The 23,726-nt window shown below is 36.8% G+C and overlaps 1 protein-coding gene across 3 annotated transcripts in view; it reads right to left on the reverse strand.

The window, feature by feature from the left end:
* Positions 1–238: 238 nt before the first annotated feature.
* Positions 239–23,726, reverse strand: part of def8 (differentially expressed in FDCP 8 homolog) — a 41,025-nt gene continuing 17,537 nt past the window's right edge. For 2 of the 3 annotated variants that reach the window (XM_072596072.1, XM_072596070.1), the window contains 9 exons: positions 23,576–23,725; positions 18,748–18,889; positions 15,023–15,187; positions 12,416–12,543; positions 10,205–10,318; positions 8,395–8,475; positions 8,104–8,244; positions 5,507–5,616; positions 239–2,766 (listed from right to left, as the gene is read on the reverse strand). In XM_072596072.1, the coding sequence (XP_072452173.1) occupies positions 2,673–2,766; positions 5,507–5,616; positions 8,104–8,244; positions 8,395–8,475; positions 10,205–10,318; positions 12,416–12,543; positions 15,023–15,187; positions 18,748–18,889; positions 23,576–23,725 (1,125 nt within the window). In that variant the 3' untranslated portion in view covers positions 239–2,672. Of the gene's footprint in view, positions 2,767–3,517; positions 3,564–5,506; positions 5,617–8,103; positions 8,245–8,394; positions 8,476–10,204; positions 10,319–12,415; positions 12,544–15,022; positions 15,188–18,747; positions 18,890–23,575; position 23,726 lie in introns of all 3 variants that reach the window. The other variant, XM_072596071.1, reaches the window with a different exon arrangement.

Consider the following 23,726-nt stretch of genomic DNA (forward strand, 5'->3'; position numbering starts at 1 on the left):
TATGTTTATAGTTCACTTCAAATATTAGGCTTGATATTCACTTTCAAAAGCTGATTATCCTGCTAATGCTTGCAAGTTTTTTTGTTTTTGACCTTTTTCTACAAAAGGGCGAAGTGGAAATTCTCTACAGAATCAGAATAGATGCCCTGCATAATTCTCACTGGATTGACTGATTTAATGGATACTTCTTGACTAAAAGATGTAAACATAGCAATAAAAAAAGCCACAGACAGGCACCCCTCATTAAACTGGCTTTTATTAACGACAAGCAAAATTTGAATTTTAAAAAGACCAAAAGATATATTATAAGTGCATAAAATGGTAATACACAATTTCTTTAGGAGAATAACGGAATAGTAATACTTAAGGATTTTAAACCCGTTTGAAAAGTGCGTAACAATGTTTAGTGCTATAAAAACCGCCACAGCAGCACGATACTTTGCATTACAAACATAAAAGTAACATATGATATTTAATTTTACCATTGGATCCATTGAACATAGAGTTATCAGTAAGAGAAGTGAGAGGTCTAATCATATAATTACTTCCATTTCCTTCCCTCCATCGGTGATTATCTTAAAACAAGAAAGTCACAACAGTAGGCCAGTAAAAGGATTATGGACCATAGCAATTTCTTTATGCAGAGACATGTTTTCTATTTTCATTTTGATCTTGTTTACAATGATACACACTTTATTTAGGCGGATAACTGAATAGTAATGCTTAGGGAGATTCAAGTGATACGGAACCCTAGAGTACTATTAACTATTCAAAAGAAAAATTCAGACAGTGTGTCAACCTCTAACACTTAATGTAATAAAAAAATGTATTTTTAACCCAGTCCATATTAGATTGTCAAAATCAACATAGATGGTATCATTTATGGAACTGATTGCTAGCACATTTCAGATATTCTGAAGCCAATTTCTCTTTTATCCCTCTTTCCAATCAAATAACCAGGATTCTTGGTTTTTGCAAAAAAAAAACACTGGTGGAAAATGCACAAAGGGATAAATAATTAGTGTAATCATCAAGGTCCCTGGTTGTCAGCTATTTCAAAAATTTGAGCTCTCACACTCAAAAAGCAGCCATTCAAAGGAATACAAAATGGATTAAAATTGAATTCTGAATGTTCAACTGTGGATAAATATGGTAGGTTTTCCTCTAAACTAGCAAATTCCATTTGAAATTACAATATAGATTATATTGGAAAATGCAACTGGTCCACATCAAGGCTTAACAAAATTACCAATTTATCATTTTCAGCAGTACTGAAATTAAAATCTAGGTACCCAATTCAGTTCAAGTTAAAATAGAAATCTACACAATTATACTTTTTTGTGCCACACCCAGTTATCTCATTTCTCAGTCAGACAAGCTACTAACACTGAACGACATTGTTAATGGACTAGTCCTGGATTATATGCTACTCCTATCACTTAGCATGAAATTCTTCATATTCCAGTTTAAATAACAGTATGCAAATGCCTTAAGTAGTGGTCCGGACGGGACAAAGAACAAAATGTTCCCCAACACTTTGTACCAATGTTCTGTGTGGCTTTAGTTAATAAAGTACTACTGTATACAATTGGAGTCTGCCAACTTTCAAGCTTACATACTGTACCCCTCTATATCAGATGAGCACAGTCATCAATCGTGCAGATTTCTTAACGCAGTATTGGTGTCATGACAAAAAGCAGTCTTCAACATGACAAGTGACACTTGCTTTTAGTATGCTTTCATCAATGCATTCGTATCCTACGATGTACAAGATTAATTACTTTTTAAGCCAGTGCTCATTCACTGCAAAGCTTTGTAAACCTCCCTTTCTATAAACCAGCTGGGACACCAATTCCCTGAACCATAATTTTTCCATTTCCAAATGGAATAATTCCATGTGTTCATTCCCCAACCCTTTCTTTCATGCAATGTAGTCTCTGATCCAAAGAATCAGAATTGTTTGAAATGCTAACAAGCCTAGATCTATAATTATTTGCCAATTTAATCATCTGTTCTATTAACATTGAATGTAGACATAACAGAGCACAGGTTATTAAACTAATAATTTTCCCTTTATCAAGTGAGGACTGATGACAAAACAGAAAATAAAAGTGGGCAGCATTACGAACATTTGTCTTCATCCCAAGAATGTGGTAAAGCACCATGTAAATGCCAATTATTTTCTTCACAAGTTATCCCATAAAAATCAGAACTCTTTTTCTACAATCCCTTCAAATATGCAGTAAATGTATTTTGGATGGAGATGGCATAAATAAATTACAAAGCTGAAATACATTCTACAAAGAAAATGCTCATGAAGGAAAATTTATAAGGGAACACTACCCTTAAATTATGCCAGTCAGATTTTACAGACCGTCAAAAGATCTAAAGGACTTTTCAAAAGATACTCAGATTTTAATTTCAAAGACTGCTGCTTTGATTTCACTGGGAATCTTGCCATTTTAGCCTTTCACTAGCTTTTGTACTCAGATTTCCAACTTTAAAGGAAATTTTCCATCTTTGTTCACTTAACCCAGATCCTAATGGAATTAAACAACTCCATTGATTATTATTATCTGAAAGATAATGGTCAAACTAGTTAGCTGGCAGAAAATGAAGTAATCGGAGTCACAATATTCGCAGTTGACAATTCTTCATTTGGGCTTAGCTTCTCAGTCTGGGTGAGCTGATCCAATTTGAGACTGTCTTCTCATTGAAAGCCGCACACACCTTGGACATGTAGTGGAATTGTCATAATAACAATCTCTGCAAATAAAGACAAGAACGCATTCTACTTTAGAAATTAAATTCATTGCAAATGAAACTCCATAGAATTCTTACAGCTAACGCAAGACTTCTGATCTAGGTAAAATTACTTAGGAACATAGATTATGCAAATGGGACAGAAAAGGCCAATGTGGTTATCAGGTGGTCTCATAGTTCAAAATATACTATTTGTTTTTGTCCTTCAATCGCAAGGCAGTTGTTCTACATGAGTCAAGCAGTTGATTCTAAATTAATCTTCTATCACTTTATATAGAATTCTTAAAATGTAGGATTCAGAATTCAAGTTTGCATTAAATTATTGTTCAGTTAATCAGTTTCAAAGATTCATGTATATTAGTTTAATGAAAATCTGTTATGGGCCATCACTACTCCAGGAATAAACATTTTCAATCTCTTTATTCCATCCTCTAAGTTCAGGCCCCCATACTTTGGCAACAATTTAGTTATTCTGTTACACAAAAATCAGGAAGTTTCAATAGTAGAAAATCCAATACAATGCTGAAATATTGCTAATCTCAAAAATCACTACTGCATGTTGCAGTATGTTTCATTCTTCAGACTATATACTCATATAGGTGTATTATCACAAACTCGCTTTCATTCATGCTTCTGAAAATACTGTAATAATAGTTGCAATTACCATGCGCTCTCCTCCTTTTTTCAACATTACCCTACTTTAAAAACAGAATGATTTGATTATTGTAACAAATTCTCGATACAATAAACCTACATTTAGGTTGTTATTTTCTCGCTCTGTCCCTCACCAGTGTAGCATTCTAGGAAATAAAATGGTATGCAAAGAAATAAAATTAAAAGTGAAGAGAAAAGTGCCATCCTTTTGAAAAGAACAATTGCACCCTACTGAAGTATAATGCATGGCATACACTGGTGCTGATGGCACCCGGAGAACAGTCTATGCATCTGTCTTTCAGCCTGCTGGCAGGAGGTAAAAATATACAGGGATTGAATTTTTTTTAATAAAAATGAAAAGAAACTTATCTGAATAACTGAATGCTTATGATTGAAGATAACAGAATCAGTCAGATTAGAAAGTTACGATAACAGCAAAATATACCTCTAAGATAGTTACAAATTCAGAATCTTTATTCATCCATTCATCCATGGATCCATGAACACCAACTAGCCACGAAACGACACGACCAGCTATCCTTAGTAGCCACAAACGCAGATGACAAGCAACATGAATTCGACTGGGACAACACTACTATTATTAGGCCAAGCCAAACAAAGAACAGCCAGGGAATTCCTAGAGGCTTGGCACTCATCCACAGATTCAATCAATAAGCACATCGACCTGGACCCAATATACCGGCCACTACAGCGGACAGCTGGAACTGACAACCGGTAGCGGCAGAGACAGGCCACTATAAATGCCGGAGGAAACATCACAGAAGCGCTTTACAGGAGGCTCCCAAGCACTGAGGATGTCACTTAGACAGGGGACGAAACGTTTGCAACACAAATTCCCAGCTAGGCGAACAGAACCACAACAACGAGCACCCGAGCTACAAATCTTCTCCCAAACTTTGATTACTTAGAATGGAGTAAAGAAGAAGTTTCTCACATGTGCTTAGTTTCCCTATTACTAGTTTAGGTCATGACTTCTTGATTTAGTCAAGAGTGAGATATATCTGGACTGTTAATGTATCATTCTTATGTAATTTTATACATTAGCACTCCAGCACTTCCTTTTCCAGCTGAAACACTCAAATTACTCAAGTTCTTTAGTCATAACTCAGACCTTTGACTAAGGATAAACCTTTTGGCAATTTTTTTTAAACACTTTTTCCCCAGTGCTTGAAAATCTCACTTGTCTCAGCAACCAAAACTGTAGGTACAGTCCAATCAGAATGGTATATACTTCAGCCACAATTTTCTGCATTCTACTGAAGACTAGCTTAGACATTCAATTGACTTTGATAATTATTGCTCTGCAGTATTGGACCCAGTTACCATTGAGCATATCAAAGACTGACAGGACATATTGACTTCATACTTAGATATTTTAACACTATTCAAGAAGTACATGTATTATTCAAAATTGTATATCTGCAGGAAAGTTCTCCAAAGCAAAGTTCTGCTGATGCTAAATCAGAATAAAAACAAAATTGTGAAAAGTACTCAGCACAGCTGTGGAGAGGAGAGTTGATGTTTTAGGTCGATAATCCTTCATGACAAGTTCTGGTAAAGAGCATCGACCTGAAATTTAATTCTTTTTCCTCCATGACAAAGTTACATTTAGTTTTAGAATCCATATACTTTTATAGATCAAACAGCAATGTGCTGCTGGCTCAATTAGACTTTATTTGTTTAGCTTGAACTTGATGTAAACTGCATAAACTGCAAGCTCAGCTTTACATTTCCAAAAAGTTTCATGTCTTTTATGGAAACTTTGTTGCACAACTAATGTATTTGTTTTAGTTGTTTTCTCTTTTCTAGAAATGGTAGCAGCCTTTAATCAATTCATGAGTTAGCAATATTAGCAGATAGTTGAAATATACTTCTCTCACTTCAGTGTGAAATGAATAACCACCCTTTGCACCGACAAACTAATGTAAATTGCTTAATGCCTAAATTGAAATTCACTCATTTGTCACAGGTCAAGCTTCAAGTTTGTAGGTGTCTATTCCAAACTTTCAATGTAATTGGGCCTGAACATTAACTAAATGTTTGCTTCCTTTAAGAGGTTTGTACTAACCTATGGAATACAGCAGAACAATCCTGGCAGACTGATGTGTGGCTGTCGAATGGAAAGAGCACATCGCCCTCTTTGCATAACTCACAGACGAAACCTTTAGCCTGACATCGCTATAAAACAAGACACTTAATTAAAGATGGACTATAATTCCACCATTCCATACTTTGCTCCAATTCATTATATTAAACTGCATTTTAAAATTATTAGAATAAAGAATCTGCAGTGTTATTGCAACATTTTATTTTATATGTTTGATGCCTTTGAGAAGAGGTTTGAAAGCGTTCATCTGCAGATACAATATGGAATGCTATAGTAAAACATGCTAAACAATTATTGACAATAAAAACAATTAAATTAGAAAATGACAACTAAAAGGAGAAATTAAGAATTATAGTTGCAAACATAATATTAATCATTTGATGCAGAAAATATTTAAATTAACTAGTGCATAACAACTGGTCTAACTACGGGGCTGTCAGTTTTAAATATGCTGATTTTGGCTAATCAGAAAACACTTTGGGAGCAAGGACATCAGTACTGAGTCTGATCTTGTACCACTGCCAATGTTTATAGGCTCATTACTTGAGCAGGGCCAGCTGGATGATAATCAAGAGTGGGATTCACACCATTGCAGCAGACTCAGAACTACCCCAGTTTAAAACAGTAATTAACGTTATCCCAGTCACAGATCAACCAGGGACATATGCGGTTCACATAATTCCAACTTTGACTGACCTATCCCAAGTGATTTTTGTTTGGCATTTGTTCATGGCTTATGACCAGAGCTGGTAAGGCCAGCATTTGTTGCCCATCTATGTAACTGTGGATTCCTGGGAATCACTCATATTTCTGAGGGTTTGAAATCACATTCAGGCCAGTCCAGATAAGGATGGTAAATTGACTTTTCTGGTGGACAGATTTTTAATTATTGTATTGTTTTATCTTTGATTTCTGCCTGCAGAAACTGCAACAAGACGACCTGCTAATGAAACCTTATGTAATCACATGTAAGGAGGCAATGGAGGCAAGGCTGCTATTACAGGAAATTTGGTAGTTTCATGATTATCACTACGGAGACTGACATTTTTATTGGTTTGAATTAAAATTTCATCAGTTGCTGTGATAGGGTCAATGCAACATCCAACCAGTCCTTAGGTTAAAGTGCAGTAACATCATGGCTTCGCTCTAGAGTCAAAGTCACATATCATGGAAACAGACCTTTTGGTCCAACTTGTTCACGCCAACCAGTATCCCAATCTGACCTCATCCCATTTGCCAGCATTTGGCCCATATCCTTCTAAACCCTTCCTATTTATAAAAGGCATATGGATGGATATATGTTGTTATTATACTAGCCTCCACTACTTCTTCTGGCAGCTCGTTTTAGACACGCACCACCCTCGGCATGGAGAAAGGTTACCCCTTCATCCTTTTTAAAATTATCCCCCTCTCACCTTAAATCAATGCCCTTTAATTTTGGGGTCACCCCACCCTAGGAAAAACATCTCCGTTATTCAATCTATCCATAGGGAGCAAACTGACTTCATTGATTAAAATGTAAAAATTAAACCCAGAGTAAAAATTAAACTAGCAGGGTAACTTATAATTGGTATGGCTGGTACTGGAAAGCTTTCTCCAGAGATGTTGCGCCAACAAACAGTGTGAACCCGACGGCAAGAAATAGTGCCACAGCATGGTGACTTTGACATTGGTGGGCCCAGCACAGGTCTTGAAGTGGAGGAATTGGCATCAGCGGTAGTTCTGATGTCAACGCTGGTTCAAAGGGTTACACTCTTGCCTTTGTTCAGGAAGATTGTGTATTCTGACACTTCAATAGATTCCAAAATGGCAGCGGCATCAGCGAGGTTGGCCCAGCAGTGATGGCACTGGACCATGGTGACTTTGACTGGAGCGCAGTAGGTCTAGCTCCAGTGGCAGCAAAACACAAGGCTCAAGGTGGCTAAGTGGCAGTCATGGCACCATGCCATTGGTGAACCTGGCTCAGGACTCTTGGCAGTGGTGAAGATGATCTAGATATTTTGTTTCTGTTTCTTTGATTTCAGCTCTTGCTTTTAATTCTAACTATTGTATTCTAAGATGGCGCCAGGGAGAGAAAACTCTATACACTTTTCATTGTACTCCTGTACTCGGGTACATGTGACAAAGAAATCTAATCAAAAACCTGAATATTTCCAACCCTTCCCATGAATGTGCATAATTGGTAAAACATTAATATTTCACGGTTCTATTAAAGTATAACACACAAGGTTGAAGATTTCAGAAAATTACTCCAGCAATATGATTAACACAAGGAATAGTTGGTAGAAAACTACAGACAGCAACAGCTTGTTTGGATTTAGCAATTTCTCTTTCTGAAAATGATGATACAGAAAGTACATCACATTAAAAACCAATACCATAATTCTCTTTAAAAGAAACATAAAATTCTTTAATGTTACATCAGTCTTCAAAAAGTGGACAGTTTTTAGTTGCAGGAAGGGGAATAGGATTGAAGACTATTTTATGCAAATCAAACCTCCCTCTTTTTGAGGACTGATGTAACCGCGAAGAGTTCAATGGTAAAAGTCTGATGATACCTCACAGTCCAGTTTAATATGTTTTGCAAAGATGGTGTGGATTTCAGTTAAAGTGCAGCTCAGACGCCCAGTGGCAATGTCAATTAAATCCTGTAAAGAATACATTTCATCGTTTTCCACGAAATGCTGTCGATCCTGCAACTGCAAGTGCACATATTTAGACATACACTGAAAATGTGTTCCAAAATAGTAATTTGGGGAAAAATCATGATTTAGCTTTGCTATTTGAATCAATATTATACCATTCAATATCAATTGCAGACATTGCTCTAAATGGCAGAACAATCTAACCTGTAATAGCAGCCTTGCCTCCATTGCCTCCTTACACGTGATGAAATAGGGTTTCATCAGCAGAATGTCTTGTCGGAGTTTCTGCAGGCAGAAATCAAAGATAAAACATTACAATAATTAAACTTTTTTATTTAAAACATGCTTCTTCAGGACCACTCCTTCAGGATCAGGTCACAGTTATTTTGACTGAGATTCAATAACAATAGCAGAGGGAATCTGACCTAGTGAGAACTGGAACACTTTACCAAGAAAAACCTTTACTCAGTTCAACATTTCAGTGTGCTCCCAAAATAACCTGCCAAATGTCCAGGCAGAACATGCAAACAGGTAAATTCTTGATCTTTCCAACCCAAGGGAAAGAGAGAGCAGTGCTGCTTTATGACTTGGTTGGTCATGTATTCTGGATTAGAAGAAATCTCAGCAGCACAGATTCTGCAGTTACTCTGCAAGTTTTAAGGAAGCACGATTAATCTTTAAAATTAATGATAAGTCTTTAAAAGGACAGCATTGAAACACAAGGGGCAAACATTCAACTATGAGTAAATTTAGATCATTCTGTTTAATTACTATTTTCATGCGGCCTTGGCCAAAATAACAGAATTATCCAAGTGCAGACGGAGGTCAAATTCAGTCCAGGCTGCGTGTGCCGACTCTTTGGGAAAGCGATCCCATTTTTCTGCTCATTTCCGCACCCTTATCAATTTTTCCATTTCAGTGTATGTCTACTTTCCTTTTGAGTATTATTATTGAAACTGTTTTCACGATCTTTCAGTTATTCAAGATTTTATTGCACCAGGTTTCAAAAAAACAACAAAAAAAAAATGTTGCCTCTGGTTCTTTCGCCAAAAACCTCAAAGCTAACAAACACTTATACCACCAGAAATAATTTGTGCTACCTTGCTGTAAAGCTTTTTATGTTTTAAACACAAACCTCCTAACCTTTTCTGCTCTGAAAAACAGGACATTAGTTAGCAATAGACCCTGTCAACTAATCAACAACCTGTTTCTCATGCTGTGTAAATTGTTGTTGCCTTTGGGATTTGAAATTCTAACTGTTCTGATAAATGCAGGACAAAATGCTTCGACTGCATATGGTTTTGCTAAAGTAAAACACACTACCTTAAGAGAAACATTTGTTACTTCCCAAAGAAATCAATAAAATTTACATTGCTGTACAGAGATTTACATAGATTTGAGACAGAGAAACAGGCCATTTGGCCCAAAAGGCAATTCTACCAACATATTTAACTAGCACTTTCTCCCACAAACTTACCTAGTCTACTCACCTCCATTACTACAGGTGATAGTAAAATCAGTCAAACTCAATTTGCCTTCAAATCAGTCTGTGCTGACTCTCATCTATCTCATACCTTTCCAAAATAACAAATTCATCCCAGTTATTGTTTCTAAAGATTTCCAAGTTTATCCTTCTTCACATAAGACTTTTTGCCATATTCATGTTTCTATAATCTACACAAAGTCTAATCGACCTATTTTTGTAATCAACCGGTTCAGAGATGTTGTTATTACACATGTCTGGAACAGGTAGGATTTGAACCCAGACCTCTTGGTCCGAGGGATAGGGACGCTACCACTGAGTGACAAGAGGATCCCCTGAAAACGTTTGACCTAGTTTCCTAATCAATCTGTTCAGAGAAGTTAGTACTGAAGCCTGGAGTAGGTAGGACTGGAACCTGGGTCTCCTGGCTCATAAGTAGACAGATTACTACTGCACCACAATATCCCTTTGAATTCCACTCAGACTTATTTGTTGCAACTGATCAGGTGAAAATTGTGCATCTGAGCATACCCGAATTTCTACTAGTTCCTCCACATAATTGAAGAGAAGCGGATTAATCACTCTAAGTTTCAGTACTGGCCGTGAGATCATCAGCGTGAGGTATCTCATACTGTAACGGCATACCTAATATCAAACATGAAAGAAAGGAAAAAAACAACACAATTAGGCAAAGCCTCAAAACAGCATTACTTCAGACATTAGGTATTCTGTTGCTATAGGACATGAAGAGGTCAAATCTATTCATATTCATCCCGATAATGCAATAATACATCCCACTCTGGTACAATTTTCATAGTTTACAAAATTTAGCCCGAGGTAGGCTTTGAACGCAACACTGCTATGAAAAGTTTTAAGAACTTTCTACTTCAAAGTCAAAGACTAGGAGTTGAATTTTTATAGCACCATCATGTTGGAACACAGGAGGGCTGGCAAATGAAATGGTTGAAAGGGATTTCCATCACTGGCAATTTTTAGTAGTGCAATTTAATGATGTGACAAGAATCTATGGCAGCAGTCCTGATCTCATCAAGCGGAGGGCTGGGCATTACAGATCATTGTAATTTTGATGAGTTGAACCAACTTCTGTGAGTAGTAACTCAGTCAACATCAGTTCAGAGTTGTATGACCCCAGGAGAGCCCCGCACTGGATTAAAAGATCTTTTGCAAATCTGTTGCCAACTTCACATTACAATGCAATGCAATGATTGATCAAGTTAAATATATTTTATTGCAGTGCAGTGACCATTAAATTGACTGGCATCGTCAAAGTGGAAAAATCAGATGTTTAAAATACATTATCCACTGGATAAAATGCCATTCTGCGTTCATATTTAGGACTATGTCAATTGTACCATTATTCAATATTTTAATTTAATTTTCAGAAATCAGTTATCTTGCTTTAAGGCTTGCATAGATGATTGGGCTCCTTTAATTAAACCTTGGGAGTTTTTTTCCCCAATATAGTTGTGCAATGGAATTGCATTAGGAATGCTTGATTAACTTTTACATCCCCCTTTATGGGCGGTGCGGTGGCACAGTGGTTAGCACTATTGCCTCACAATGCCAGAGATCCAGGTTCAATTCCCACCTCAGGCGACTGATTGTGCAAACTCCCCACATTCTCCCAGTGTCTGCGTGGGTTTCCTCCAGGTGCTCCGGTTTCCTCCCACAGTCCCAAAGTGTGCAGGTTAGGTGAATTGGCCATCCTAAATTATCCGTAGTGTTAGGTGTAGGGGAGGGGTCTGGGTCGGTGTGGATTTGTTGGGCTGAAGGGCCCGTTTCCACACTGTAAGTAATCTAATCTTTCAAAAAAAAAAAATTCAATTCAGCAAGTTGGCCAGGGGGATTACATTTGTCTAACCTGATAGTTTTATGATCACTCAAGAGGATGACATTTTGTATGTTATTCTTCTGTTTGAAGTTTTATCAGCATACCAAAAACTTCCCAATGTTGTTATTACAAGACTCAAGAGTTCTGTACATAGTGGATACTGGGTGACTGGTAGAGAAGTAGGCTTGGGAGTGCGGAAGCATATAGCGTTTGAAGGTAGTATGGGGCTCAGGGTTAAAGAGCTTCACAGATCTACAAAACTAGGCTGATGTCCAAAGAAAGCAAGCATAATCTTTTGACTGGTCTCAGTTTATACTTCAGGTTTGCTTACAGAGGCAGGTAACCCAATTCTAGGTCAAGATTGTGATGCTGGGAAAGGATCCAATGCACTATTCCTGCCTCATATGAAAATCAAGCCCTCCACTTTTCAGATTTCGTCTGGGAAATGTGTAATTATGGTATTACATGAACAAGGTTCATGTAAAATTTCCATGAAACAGTTAAAATCTGCATATAAACTCATTGTGTTAGTTAATGTCATAGTTTGGCCTTAATAAAGGCATACTGTGCACTTCTTTCATAAGTGATGAATTAATTATGCACAAAACGTAATTTATATGGCCTTTTGCTGTCCAGTAATGACACTATGACCGTGTCACTATGGCCAAATGACATATCAGGATAGAAGGAGAAAACTTAAAAACCATGCAGATGGTTTCTACCACAAAGGATTGTAAGTATTACAATCGACAAATTAAGACGTTTTTGGACTGGAATAGCAGCTCTGTTTATGATCAATATAGTTTTCAGATATGTTACTATTCTCTACTTTCCATCTCCATAGCTCTTCCCATATTGTTTTCCCTCTTCTTCCCATCCAAAATACTCACTTTATAGGCTTCAAAGTCCCAGTTGTGTATGACACGAGCGGGAATGACCGCTGCATCATTCCAGTGGCAGCTGCTACAATAATATCGTCCGGTGTAGTCACACATGCGCGCTTCACTGGGCACACCACCTGAAGTGTAAAATCAAAATCATTGTAAAAAGACTATGGATGGAAGGACGAAGATTGCTTTAAAAAAAACGTTAGAATAATGAAACTGGACTTGTAGATATCATAATCTCACTCATCTAACTGGAGAATCCAAGCATCTCTGGTCAGTTACACCACATTCCATGGTCTATATGAACACATTAATACCTCAGAATTTTACACACTGGTGCTGCAGTATGTTGTATTTGTGTCATTGTGGCATTTACAAAAGCAATGAGTATGTTGACTTTGCTTCGACTATTGGTATCATATTCTATGATGCAGGATCAGGGTGACTATGTTCAAGGAAAAGAAGGGGGATTATGATATAACACCCATGTCACTTGTTTACAAAAATATCAAGTTTTCAGTTTCTGGAACAACTGGTGATATGTTCCTATCTTCCTGCTTGTTCTACTAGAGAGGGCTGCATGGACTATGGCAATAGAATGTGTAGGATAATGAGTAAAAAATTGTAGTCGGAATAATGAGACTCAGGCGAAAACATTTCAGTGGAATTACTGTTCATTTTGGGTTGCCCAGCACCTCTGGTCAGTATTCCCAATGATGAAGGACTTTTGCCTGAAAACGTCGACTTTCCTGCTCTTCGGGTGCTGCCTGACCTGCTGTGCTTTTCCAGCACTACTCTAATCTTGACTCTGTCAGTATGTCTGGATTTATGGACACAATGAGAGAACAGCTATTCCAATACACTCTCTCCCTCTCTCTCTCTCTCTAAAGAATCTCAGCATCACCAACTCAATGTGTGCATGAGCTCTGCACTAGATTTTAGTCTCATCATATAATGAATAGTAAAACAAATACTTTACAGAAGGGGATATTTTGACCTATGAATGGATTTTATCTTCATTGTTTCCTAACAGTTCTTTTAAAGGGTCACTAGACTCAAAACTTTAACTCTTTTTCTCTCCATAGATGTTCCCAAACCTGCTAAGTTTTAGATCCACAATTCTTTGTTTTAGATTACCATAATTACATACTTTGAATTTAAATAAATCTATTCCAATATGATTAGCTTTATTTTTTGTTTCACAGTGTGGTATTAATCCCTTTTATAAATAGACAGAAAATTGTGGATTTTCATTAATTGCCAATGCAATGTAATTAACTAGTAAATACATAGGTGCATATTTCAGCTTAAAAGTGTTTTGAAAGGCAGTTTTCAAAGATGGAACAAGTTAACACAACATTGTTAGTACTTGGAGTTACTGTGCTATGAAAAGATGTTCTGAAGTCCCATGTTTCTATTGAGAAGAGGTCATAGATCAAAGACATACCATAGCAAAATTAAAAAATCAATTAGCAATGTAATTTTTTTTTGACAAGTTACAATGATTTAAATTTAGCAAGGAACAATGAAGTGAAAGAATTAAACGTATGGTGTTGAGGGGAATGGGAAAGAAGATAGAACTTCTTTTTGGCATTAGATTTAATGAGATTTTCACACATTTCCCAGATTTTGTTAATTTCTGGTAAGTCTGGAGCACTAGTTCCCTTCCAACGACTAACAATGCTCACCTGCAAATATTGCCAACTCATAACATAGACTCAGCAGGTCAACATTAGGGAAATTGATTCTAGATTCATAATTTTGGCAGACAAAATACAAAGAACAAGACAAGCTGAGATACTCAGCAAAAGCTTCAAAGAAATGGATAGGTTTAGCACAAATGCATGTTTTAAAAAAAAACTGATTTGATACTTGGGTCTATTGAACTTCAAAGTTAAAAATTTTCCTTTAAAAAGACGTGCCCCTATTAATTATTTAACAACACAGCATCAACATGAGCCCATGAGACAATGAAAAGCAACCACAAACATATAGATCCTTTAATTTTCCCAACTCCACAGCAAAAAGTATATTCACCAGATATAATTCAAAGAAATTCAACAAAAACATACATAATGCTGTATGTCAGAAAAATGTCTATTTGGCTCATTCCGTGCTCCATAATGCCAAATCAATGAATGTGAAATTTTCTACCTGGTGCAGATTTCCCAGCATGGGACTAGTTTTAACCCAAGGACTCTGAGCTGCTGTGATGTGACACTTTTCCAAATTTCCTTTATGAACAGTCAGGAAAATAAGTCCCAATAATCGAGTTATAACATCCCAATATTAGTATACAAAACTGCAGTGAAGACCACCTAAATCATTCAATTATGTACAAATATACAATGGAAAGCATGAAGCTCAAAATATTAAGATTTATCAAATACTGATCACATGGTTAACTTTGTATGCATGGTTCTGAATGATCTTAAGTTGCTGGAATACAAAACAACAATATAGTCCAACACTGTTACGCAGATGAGATTTTGATGCAAGTCTTCCCCTTCCATTACCCTTGATCAGGAAAAAAATATATTGCGAATTTGAAATTTAAAATCACATGACAATTGTTTAGCATTTCGAATCACATAGCAACATTGCACTCACGTAAAGAAATTGGTTGGCGACACTCTCCACATCGATAATCCTGTTGGTCCAGACCCACCTCAGGGCAGATATTGAGCTCAAATTCAGATTGGTGGCTAACCTTTGACCTTACACAGGATTTGTTGATTTGGTTTAAACATTTACTGTGACACCGGTAATAACAACCTGCCAACAAAGGATACTAATCTCAATTAAAAACGGTGACATGCAGCATTAAAGGGTTACATCCATCACAGCTTTTCTCAGAGTTAGTCAGTCAGTTTACCTTCTTGATACTACATTCCTTTCTGGCCACAAATGTTCTTCGTCAGTACAAAGACTTTACACTAGACTGAATGCGTCCATTGTGTTGAGTTGTTGTAGCAGAACTTTTTTTAAACAAGGATTGAACCAACATTTTCTTCCTCTCATGTTGAATTATAATCAAATTATATAACTGAATTACATCATTTATAAAGCATCATCTCCTGGGAATGCCTCACAACCCAGTTTACTTTGTACCTTTATTAATCATCTTCAGTTCACAGACAATAGCGATAACATTCAGTTTGTAAGTGTGGCTACTCCCTACAAGTCTTCAAAAACGTTTCAAAGCACAAACAGAATAATTTTGCTCTTTCCTGTAAGAATACTTCTTTACGCTTCATGAATGATTAGGTACTTAAACAATTAAAATATTTTCATCCAATAAATTTCTACTGTGTCACATTTCAAAATGTAGCATCTTAACTTTGCACCACAAACCCAAGTCCATATTTCAACCAGTAATATACTCTGTGAAAGAGGAACAAATCAGAACTTGATTGGCAAAGAGAATGTGTAATTGGAGCAAAATAGAGTAAAGTAATCAAATCAGTAAACTGTTTCATTCATTGAAATAGAAAGAAAAAAAAATCATATGGACTGAATAATTCATTCTCCCCTCCCCCACACTTCATCTTCATGTTAGATGTAACATAATGTAACAAATAAAAAACTCATTTTTGTTAATAAATGTCACTAATTTCCTCTATGAAAATATTTAAAGCTACAGATGTCTGCATGAGTTTGTCACAAGCAGTTTTAATTTTTTGAAGCCCGGGAACACAATTATTGGGGAAACAAAATGTCAGTACTGTAGTTCCTGGATACAAACTTAACTTCCTGTGGAGAAGTTGCAATGTGTGAGATACATCACCAAACTTGTTTTTCCATTCCCCTTGATGAAACTGTAAATAATACATTTTCAACATGGATTTTAAAATGATCTAACGGTAAAGGCTGGAGGCATGCAAAAAATATGAATTTCATTTTTGTTTTTACAATATTTGAAATAGTTACAGGATTTTGATTTTTTTTGGCATACACTTATATCTATGTTGCTAAACTGGCTTGATGCATATATAAATACAAAGGGAGTATGTCAATGAATTCTTAATGACTTAGACATTATGACTGGAGTCATGTAAATGTTAGGAAAAATTCTCTTGGGTGTAGTTATATAGTGAAGGGAAAAAAAACCCAAGAAAAAGCAGCAAGGCTTTGGAGGACAATATGAAAAGGCATAATATTTGTTGAAAATATAATATGACAATTTGAGTACAGGAACAAAGAAGTTTTGCTTCAATTGCATGCAGCACAATTGAAATGTTATCTGGAATAATGTGTGCAGTTCTGGTTTCTTTGCCTAAGCAGGGGTATACTTGCCATAGAGAAGAGCAGCAGAGCTTCAGCAGACTGAGTCTGCAGATTGTGAGACTGTCCTAAGAGACACTCAAAAGATTGGACTTTGGTCCCTGCCGCTGTAAGGCAGCAGTGCTAGCCACAGTGCAACCTGAGTTCAATTCCAGCCTCAGGCAACTGTCTGTGTGGAGTTTGCACATTGTCTGCGTGGATTTTCTCTGGGTGCTCCAGTTTCCTCTGACAATCCAAAGACGTGCAGGTTTAGGTGCCCATTGTGTTCAGGTGCCCATTGTGTTCAGGGATGTGTAGGTTAGGTGCATTAGTTAGGGGTAAATGTAAAATAATAGGTTCTGGGTGGGTTACTCTCCAGAGAGTTGGTGTGGACTTATTGGGCCGAAGGGCTTGTTTCCATACTGTAGGGATTCTATTATTCCATTTTGCGGAGTTTAGAATTAAATGATCCCAAAAGGAATTTACAGAAATCTCAAGGGGATACTCAGAGTGGTCGCAAAAAGGATATTTCCCCTGGCTGTTGAATCTAGAAATAAAGGACATGATCTCAGAACGGAGATGAAGAATCTTTAGAATTTTCGACCTCAAAGTGCTGTGGAAGCTCAGTCATTAAGTTAATTCAAAACAGAAACTAACATATTTCTAATCAGCAATGGCATCAAGGGATATGGGAATAGTATGTTACAATGGTGTTGACGTAGATTATCCACCTTCTGGAATGGTAGCTCCAGTGGCTGAATAACCTTCTCCTGCTCCTATATTCCAAAGACAACAAAGTTGATAGACAGGTTAATGTAAATCAGTACTGAACAGCAGACTTTTTTTATTTAATAGTATACTGTTAATTGCAATTACGTGAAATAAACTGCTTTTTCTTTAAAATTGAAAACAATAAAATATTCCATGACCAAGCACAAAAGCAAACATCACTACTGCAAATGGTTGCCCATTTCAGATGTGGCATGAGAAAACTGTCCATCTTTACAGATCAGCAGTGTGCTTACTACTACTGCTTGTCAATACTCTCCTTCCATCACATTAGGGAGGAACTGTGAATTAGGCTCTTAAAGTTGAAGTAACAGTGTACTTGTTAACAGCATTGTTCGCCAAGATCCATTACACTTACTGATTTGAAAAGGCTGGATTGAGCACAAAAAGTCTGAAGTTACAAATTTTACTGAATAAATTTGCACCACTAAATAACAATATTCGTCATACAAGTTAGTTGTGGAAATGTAAAAAAGGTTTGCATTTTTAGGAAACAATGGGCTACTTTTCAGCAAAAGATAAAATATTGCTGAACAGAAGCAGAGAAGGGACACAAAATAAAAACACTTTTCATGGAATACCATTAAGTCTTTTCCCAAACACTTAAACATTGGGCACAGTCACAAGAACTTCTGCTAAACTAATCTATAAACATCGGTCAACAATGAGGATGTCATAAAGTAGCTTATTTTGTTCAATGTCAACCTTTGTGCCTGCCAACTTCCTTTCAGAGTATCTGGCCACAATACATCTTAAAAGTTGCGGTGTCTTAAATGTGTATACATATACAGCCATTGTGGAAATTGTTTTAAAATGCATAAAATATTGTCAAGTAAAGTTAAATACATTAGTGCAACAAATCCCAAAAAAAACCTGCAAAATCATTTTTAAGTTTCAATTTCTTTGACCAGTATCTGTAAAGAAAGGATTAAATGGAGTACTTGAATCTTCAAACAAAAAACAGTAAACTATTTTACGTTTTCAAAGTCTATAAAGTGTAACTCCTTAAAACTTAAGTTAACAATTATGCTGACAACTAAAGAAAATTAGTGATGTCATCAGGCCACTTCCTCCTCCCGAGTCTGGTGAACATGCAAGCTTCCTTACAAAAATACTAGAGTGGTTTCCACAGACATATTTGATGTAGGATTCCAAAGAAGCATTTGAAAATATACAATTATTGGATTTTTACACTTCAATCACAAGATGTCTATTTGCAGATTTTATTCCGAATAGATCCTGGCCACAGCAAAGAAGAAACAGGATAGATATCAAATATTCACCTGTACAGGTATACCAGGTTTGAAGCAAGCCCCATATAATGGTGCTGCACTTGTCACAAAACTGTTTGACACTTTTGCTTTTCTCCTTGTAGAATCGATGTTCAAGAATAATTCTAATATTGGGTTCATCTTCATCAGGGTCCTACGAAGACAGCCAACAAGAAAAAGATTAAACATCTATTTAACAGTGACCATGTTCATATTAAACTTGCTGTAGCATTTCAATTCAGTGAGTGTAATTAGAGTTTCTCACAGACTCTGAAAACCATGTTTGCATTCAGTGAAGTTCACAAAGGGAAGGTCCTCAAGGGACGGTAGATAGAATCTAAATTGATGCGTTTATTGTTGGAGTTCTGGTTAGGATGCCATGCCTTTGAGAATTCTCATGCTATCTACCTTCCCTTCTTATAAACAGATAGGCGTGACATACCACCAGCGCTTCACCAGAGACTCTCACTGATGTTACATAGTATGGTGATGAAACATCTGAAAACAAACCTTCAAGCTCAGCCAGCAAACTTACAGATTTTTGGATTCTTCACCTTAGGGAATTTAGGGATTTGGAAATGTGCACGAAAGTAATGTTGAGGCAAATGATCAGCTCAACTTTCCTCAATTTGTTGCATGAATCAAAAAGGTGAATGCTGAAAATAAAGTTTATTCACAAATAGAAAAGAACAGAGTAAATTCAGAAATGCAAACAATGTCTTTCACAAAATTCCAAACAATTGTTAGCTCCACTCGAATAAATGGTAGGGTCAACACAGCTAATGCCATATTAATTCCATCACAGTAAATAGAAGATTGTGCATTATCTTTGAAGCTGATGGTTTCAGTCTTCAATGTTTAGAGTCATAGAGATACACAGCAGTCACAATCCAATGCTAACATTGTAGGTCGCAGTATTCAAATACTAGATTATAACAACTGTAAAGCCAACTTAAAATTTTGTTTCAGCTGCAAATTTATCTCAGAACAAGTGTAGAAAGAGACCATATTTCTCTAATCGTCTATATGAGAAAAGCTTTTGAGCCTGCTCTCTCATTTTATACAATAATGATTAATTTTCTGCCCCAACTCCATTTTCTTACCCATTCTCAAAGTCCTTTCCATTTCCAAAATCTCAAAACCTGGTCTACCTGAAACCATGAACACAACAATGGAATATCCTCAACCTTCTGAAGTAAAAGTGAATGCTAAAGTTTGCCAAGACTTTGTCCCAATGAGGGGAAATAAATCACTTATTGTAACCTATCAAGCTACTTCCAAATTTTGCATGCTTCATCTCATTCACTGCAGTTTAGACCCAATTTACTCACTCAGTCTCTCATCATTGATCCCTGGGACGTAGGGTTGCCCAACTCCATGAACCCTTTGCAGTTATTGCCTCCAAGACAAATATATCCTTTCTTAAGCATGGAGAAAAGAAGTGTACACTATTCATATTATGCCTGACACAACTGTAGCATGAGGTACTTAACCTTGAACTTGAATCCCTTAACTGAATTTAGAAGATGTTAAATGTACAGTTTAACCAATGTAAGAAAAATGGAGGCGAGTTCAGGAACTGTTTCCTATGTTTATGAAACCTCTACAATACGAATTATAATGTCTCAAAGTATTGAGAAAAAAAAATAACCTCAGTTATTTTTGCATGAATATATACATACTTATCTGAACTCACTTGACAGTAATACCAGCAAATCACAGTTTACTAACTGGCTGAAGTTGAGCACACAAGGGTTCATACAAGGTCTAGGAGCAGTTCCTGATACTACAGTACAAGAAATCTAGAGTTTGTTGGATATGTAAAACAAAAATTAACATTAGTGTAGAAACATTAGTTGTGAATAGACTTCAAAAGATAGATTTGAAATTTCTCAGACATTTACAAAGACAAAATCATTGTATTCAATGATTACAATTAGTTAGTAAAGAAAGTCCTGTTATTCAGTTTCCAAAATTCCTAGATTGACATATTAATTTTATAATATTCAGATCCAAACTTTTCATTGGATACATCAGAATGTAGCTTCTGACTATAAGCTAACTATAATTCCTAAACTATACTCTCAAAATTCTAGTTGCAACATGTAGGAAGCTATCAACCACTCCAATTCAAATCCTACTCTCAAGCGAAGCTCAGAGTTATCAACTTACCAAAGTTTAAATGAAAACAATCCATCAGTCTCTCCTTTTAACTGAATACTTCATTTACCTGATGCATCATTACAACATCTGCAGAAGTGTGGCCATCTTCCATAGATATATTAGTCACTGTCATCTCTTCATCACTTCATGCAACTGCTGTATTTATGTTGCTTGTTGAAAATTCTGTCTTGGATAAATCAATTTCCTCTAGTTAAAGGCATTCGACAAGGTTCCTCATGGTAGACTGGTTAGCAAGGTTAGTTCTCATGGAATACAGTGAGAAATAGCTATTTGGATAAAGAACTGGTTTGAAGGTAGAAGACAGAAGGGGGTGGTGCAGGGTTGCTTTTCAGACTGGAGGTCTGCGACCAGTGTGCCACAGGGATTGGTGTGGGCCTTCTGCTTTTTGTCATTAATATCAATGAATTGAATGTGAACATAGGAGGAATAGTTTGTAAGTTTGCAGATGACACCAAAATTGGAGGTGTAGTGGACAGTGAAGAAGGTTACCTCAGATTACAATAGGATCTTGACCAGATGGGTCAATGGGCTGAGAAGTGGCAGATGGAGTTTAATTCAGACAAATGCAAGGTGCTGCATTTTGGGAAAGCAAATCTTAGCAGGACTTATACACTGAATGGTAAAGTCCTCGGACGTGTTGCTGAACAAAGAGACCTTGGAGTGCAGGTTCATAGCTCCTTGAAAGTGAAGTCACAAGTAGCTAGAATATCTGGATGGATGGATAGGAAGGGTTTAGAGGGATATGGGCCAAATGCTGGCAAATCGGGTTAGCTTTATTTAGGATATCTAGTGGGCATAGACAAGTTGGACCGATAAGTGTCTGTTTCCCTGCTGTGTATCTCTATGACTCTAAACATTGAAGACTGAAACCATCAGCTTCAAATGTTCCTATCAACTTAGTACTTCTGTCATTAATTTCTGCCCCTTACTAAGCCAAATTTCAAGAGGAACCAGACGGTTTTCAATATCAAATGCTTTTCGTCCTTAAGTGACCAACCCTATACCCACTCCTCCACTAAAGTCACAGACTATTCCAATACCTACTTGTGTTCTGCCACTTTCAACATTCAATTGATCCAAAACACTTCTGCCAATATCTTATAATACACCAACCTATTCAGAGGCCACCTATACATTTGTTGGCTCACACTGACTCTGGAGGGATTGACAGATGTGAATATGAGGTAAAAACAATGACCTGGAAGAGCACAGCAGTTCAGGCAGAATCCAAGGAGCTTCGAAATCGACGTTTTGGGCAAAAGCCCTTCATCAGGAATAAAGGCAGTGAGCCTGAAGCATGGAGAAATAAGCTAGAGGAGGGTGGGCTTTGTATTTATAATCCTAATGACCTGGGTCCTCCTCATCGGTCATCTCCAGTCCAACAAACAAATCTTTCCTGTATACACCCACCCCAAACCTCTCACTATAAAATGTTTGTCTGACTTCGCCCAAGCTTGCATAATGGTCCTCTATTGTTGTCACTTGAACGCAATTGTCATAGTTAGAACCTTCCTCTCAAATCATTCTTTCCTTGTTGAATAAGCTATTCAGTCCTCCCAGTAACATTACCTTTGGCTTAGCATCCCTTTTTTCTTGTATACCTCAGTGAAACAGTTTGGGACATTTTCCTGCAGTGAAGGTGCAACGCGAGTGTAAGCTTTTTTGTTAAGGATTGTTAGCAACGTAACTGAAGTCTTTCATCACTGATGTCATTCTAATTAATCTCCTTTCAATTCTCTGCCAGAACTGAAATTCTTCCTGAAAAATGGTACCCCCCCCCCAAAAAATGGCACAACTGCTTTGTTTTTGTACACAAAGTCTTCAATTATAAAGACAAGGATCCCATGTGCATTTTGAGATATCAAGTTATTCACAACTTGTCCTAACACCTTTAAAAGATTAGCTCATTTATTTTGGGATGACTCCCAAAAGGAAAAAAAAATGCAATTTATTTTTAGTACCTCGTTATTTTTCCTACCAAAATGAATCTTTTCTCACATTTCTGTATTCAACTTCATTTGTCCTATGTATATGCATTTCAGCCGTCTATCTAGATCCTCCTGAAGTTTTCCTTTGCTTTGTTTCCACACCATTGACATCAACTGACTGGCCTGTTGCAACTGGATTTCTGTCCATCTCCTGTTTGAATGTGTAACAATGCAATATACTTGGCTAAGCAGGCAAAAAAAAAGCCTTTGCCAATATTACTTGTCAAAACTTGTTTAACAGTACTTTTTCTCCTCACCACCAAGATGGCTAAAGAGGATTTTAGTAATGTTCCCCTCTTTATCTGCTCCACTCCTCAACACTTAAGAGCACTCTGAAGGTAAAAGACATCCTATTTTTCTTCCCAAGATTAGAAGTCACATGACACTAAGTTATCATCCAACAGTTTTATTTGAAATCACTTCAAATTCAGCAAATTCACCTGACAAAGGGGCAGCGCTCCAAAAGCTTGTGATTTCAAATAAACCTGCTAGACTATAACCAGAGTGTCATACGACTTTTGAGCTTGTGCAACCCAGTCCAACACTGGCATCTCCACATCATGGCTACTGTTTTTTCAGATTACATCACATTTTGTAGGAATAACTTTGTAGCTACTGTCCCCTCAATTTAAGTATAGTTTTTATTCATTACACTGTACATTTCAAACCTTCAATTCTTGCAGTTTAAGCCTGAGATGAATAAGTTTAACAACAGCGTCTTTCTGCTTCTCTGAGTGTTCTGGCAAATCTAATATAACTTGTTTCACTTCGTCAATTGCACGTTTCAGGTTTTCAATGTCCAATGCGCCAAATGAACCC

The sequence above is a fragment of the Chiloscyllium punctatum genome, chromosome 26 (genome assembly GCF_047496795.1).
Source record: "Chiloscyllium punctatum isolate Juve2018m chromosome 26, sChiPun1.3, whole genome shotgun sequence".
Taxonomy (NCBI): Eukaryota; Metazoa; Chordata; class Chondrichthyes; order Orectolobiformes; family Hemiscylliidae; genus Chiloscyllium; species Chiloscyllium punctatum.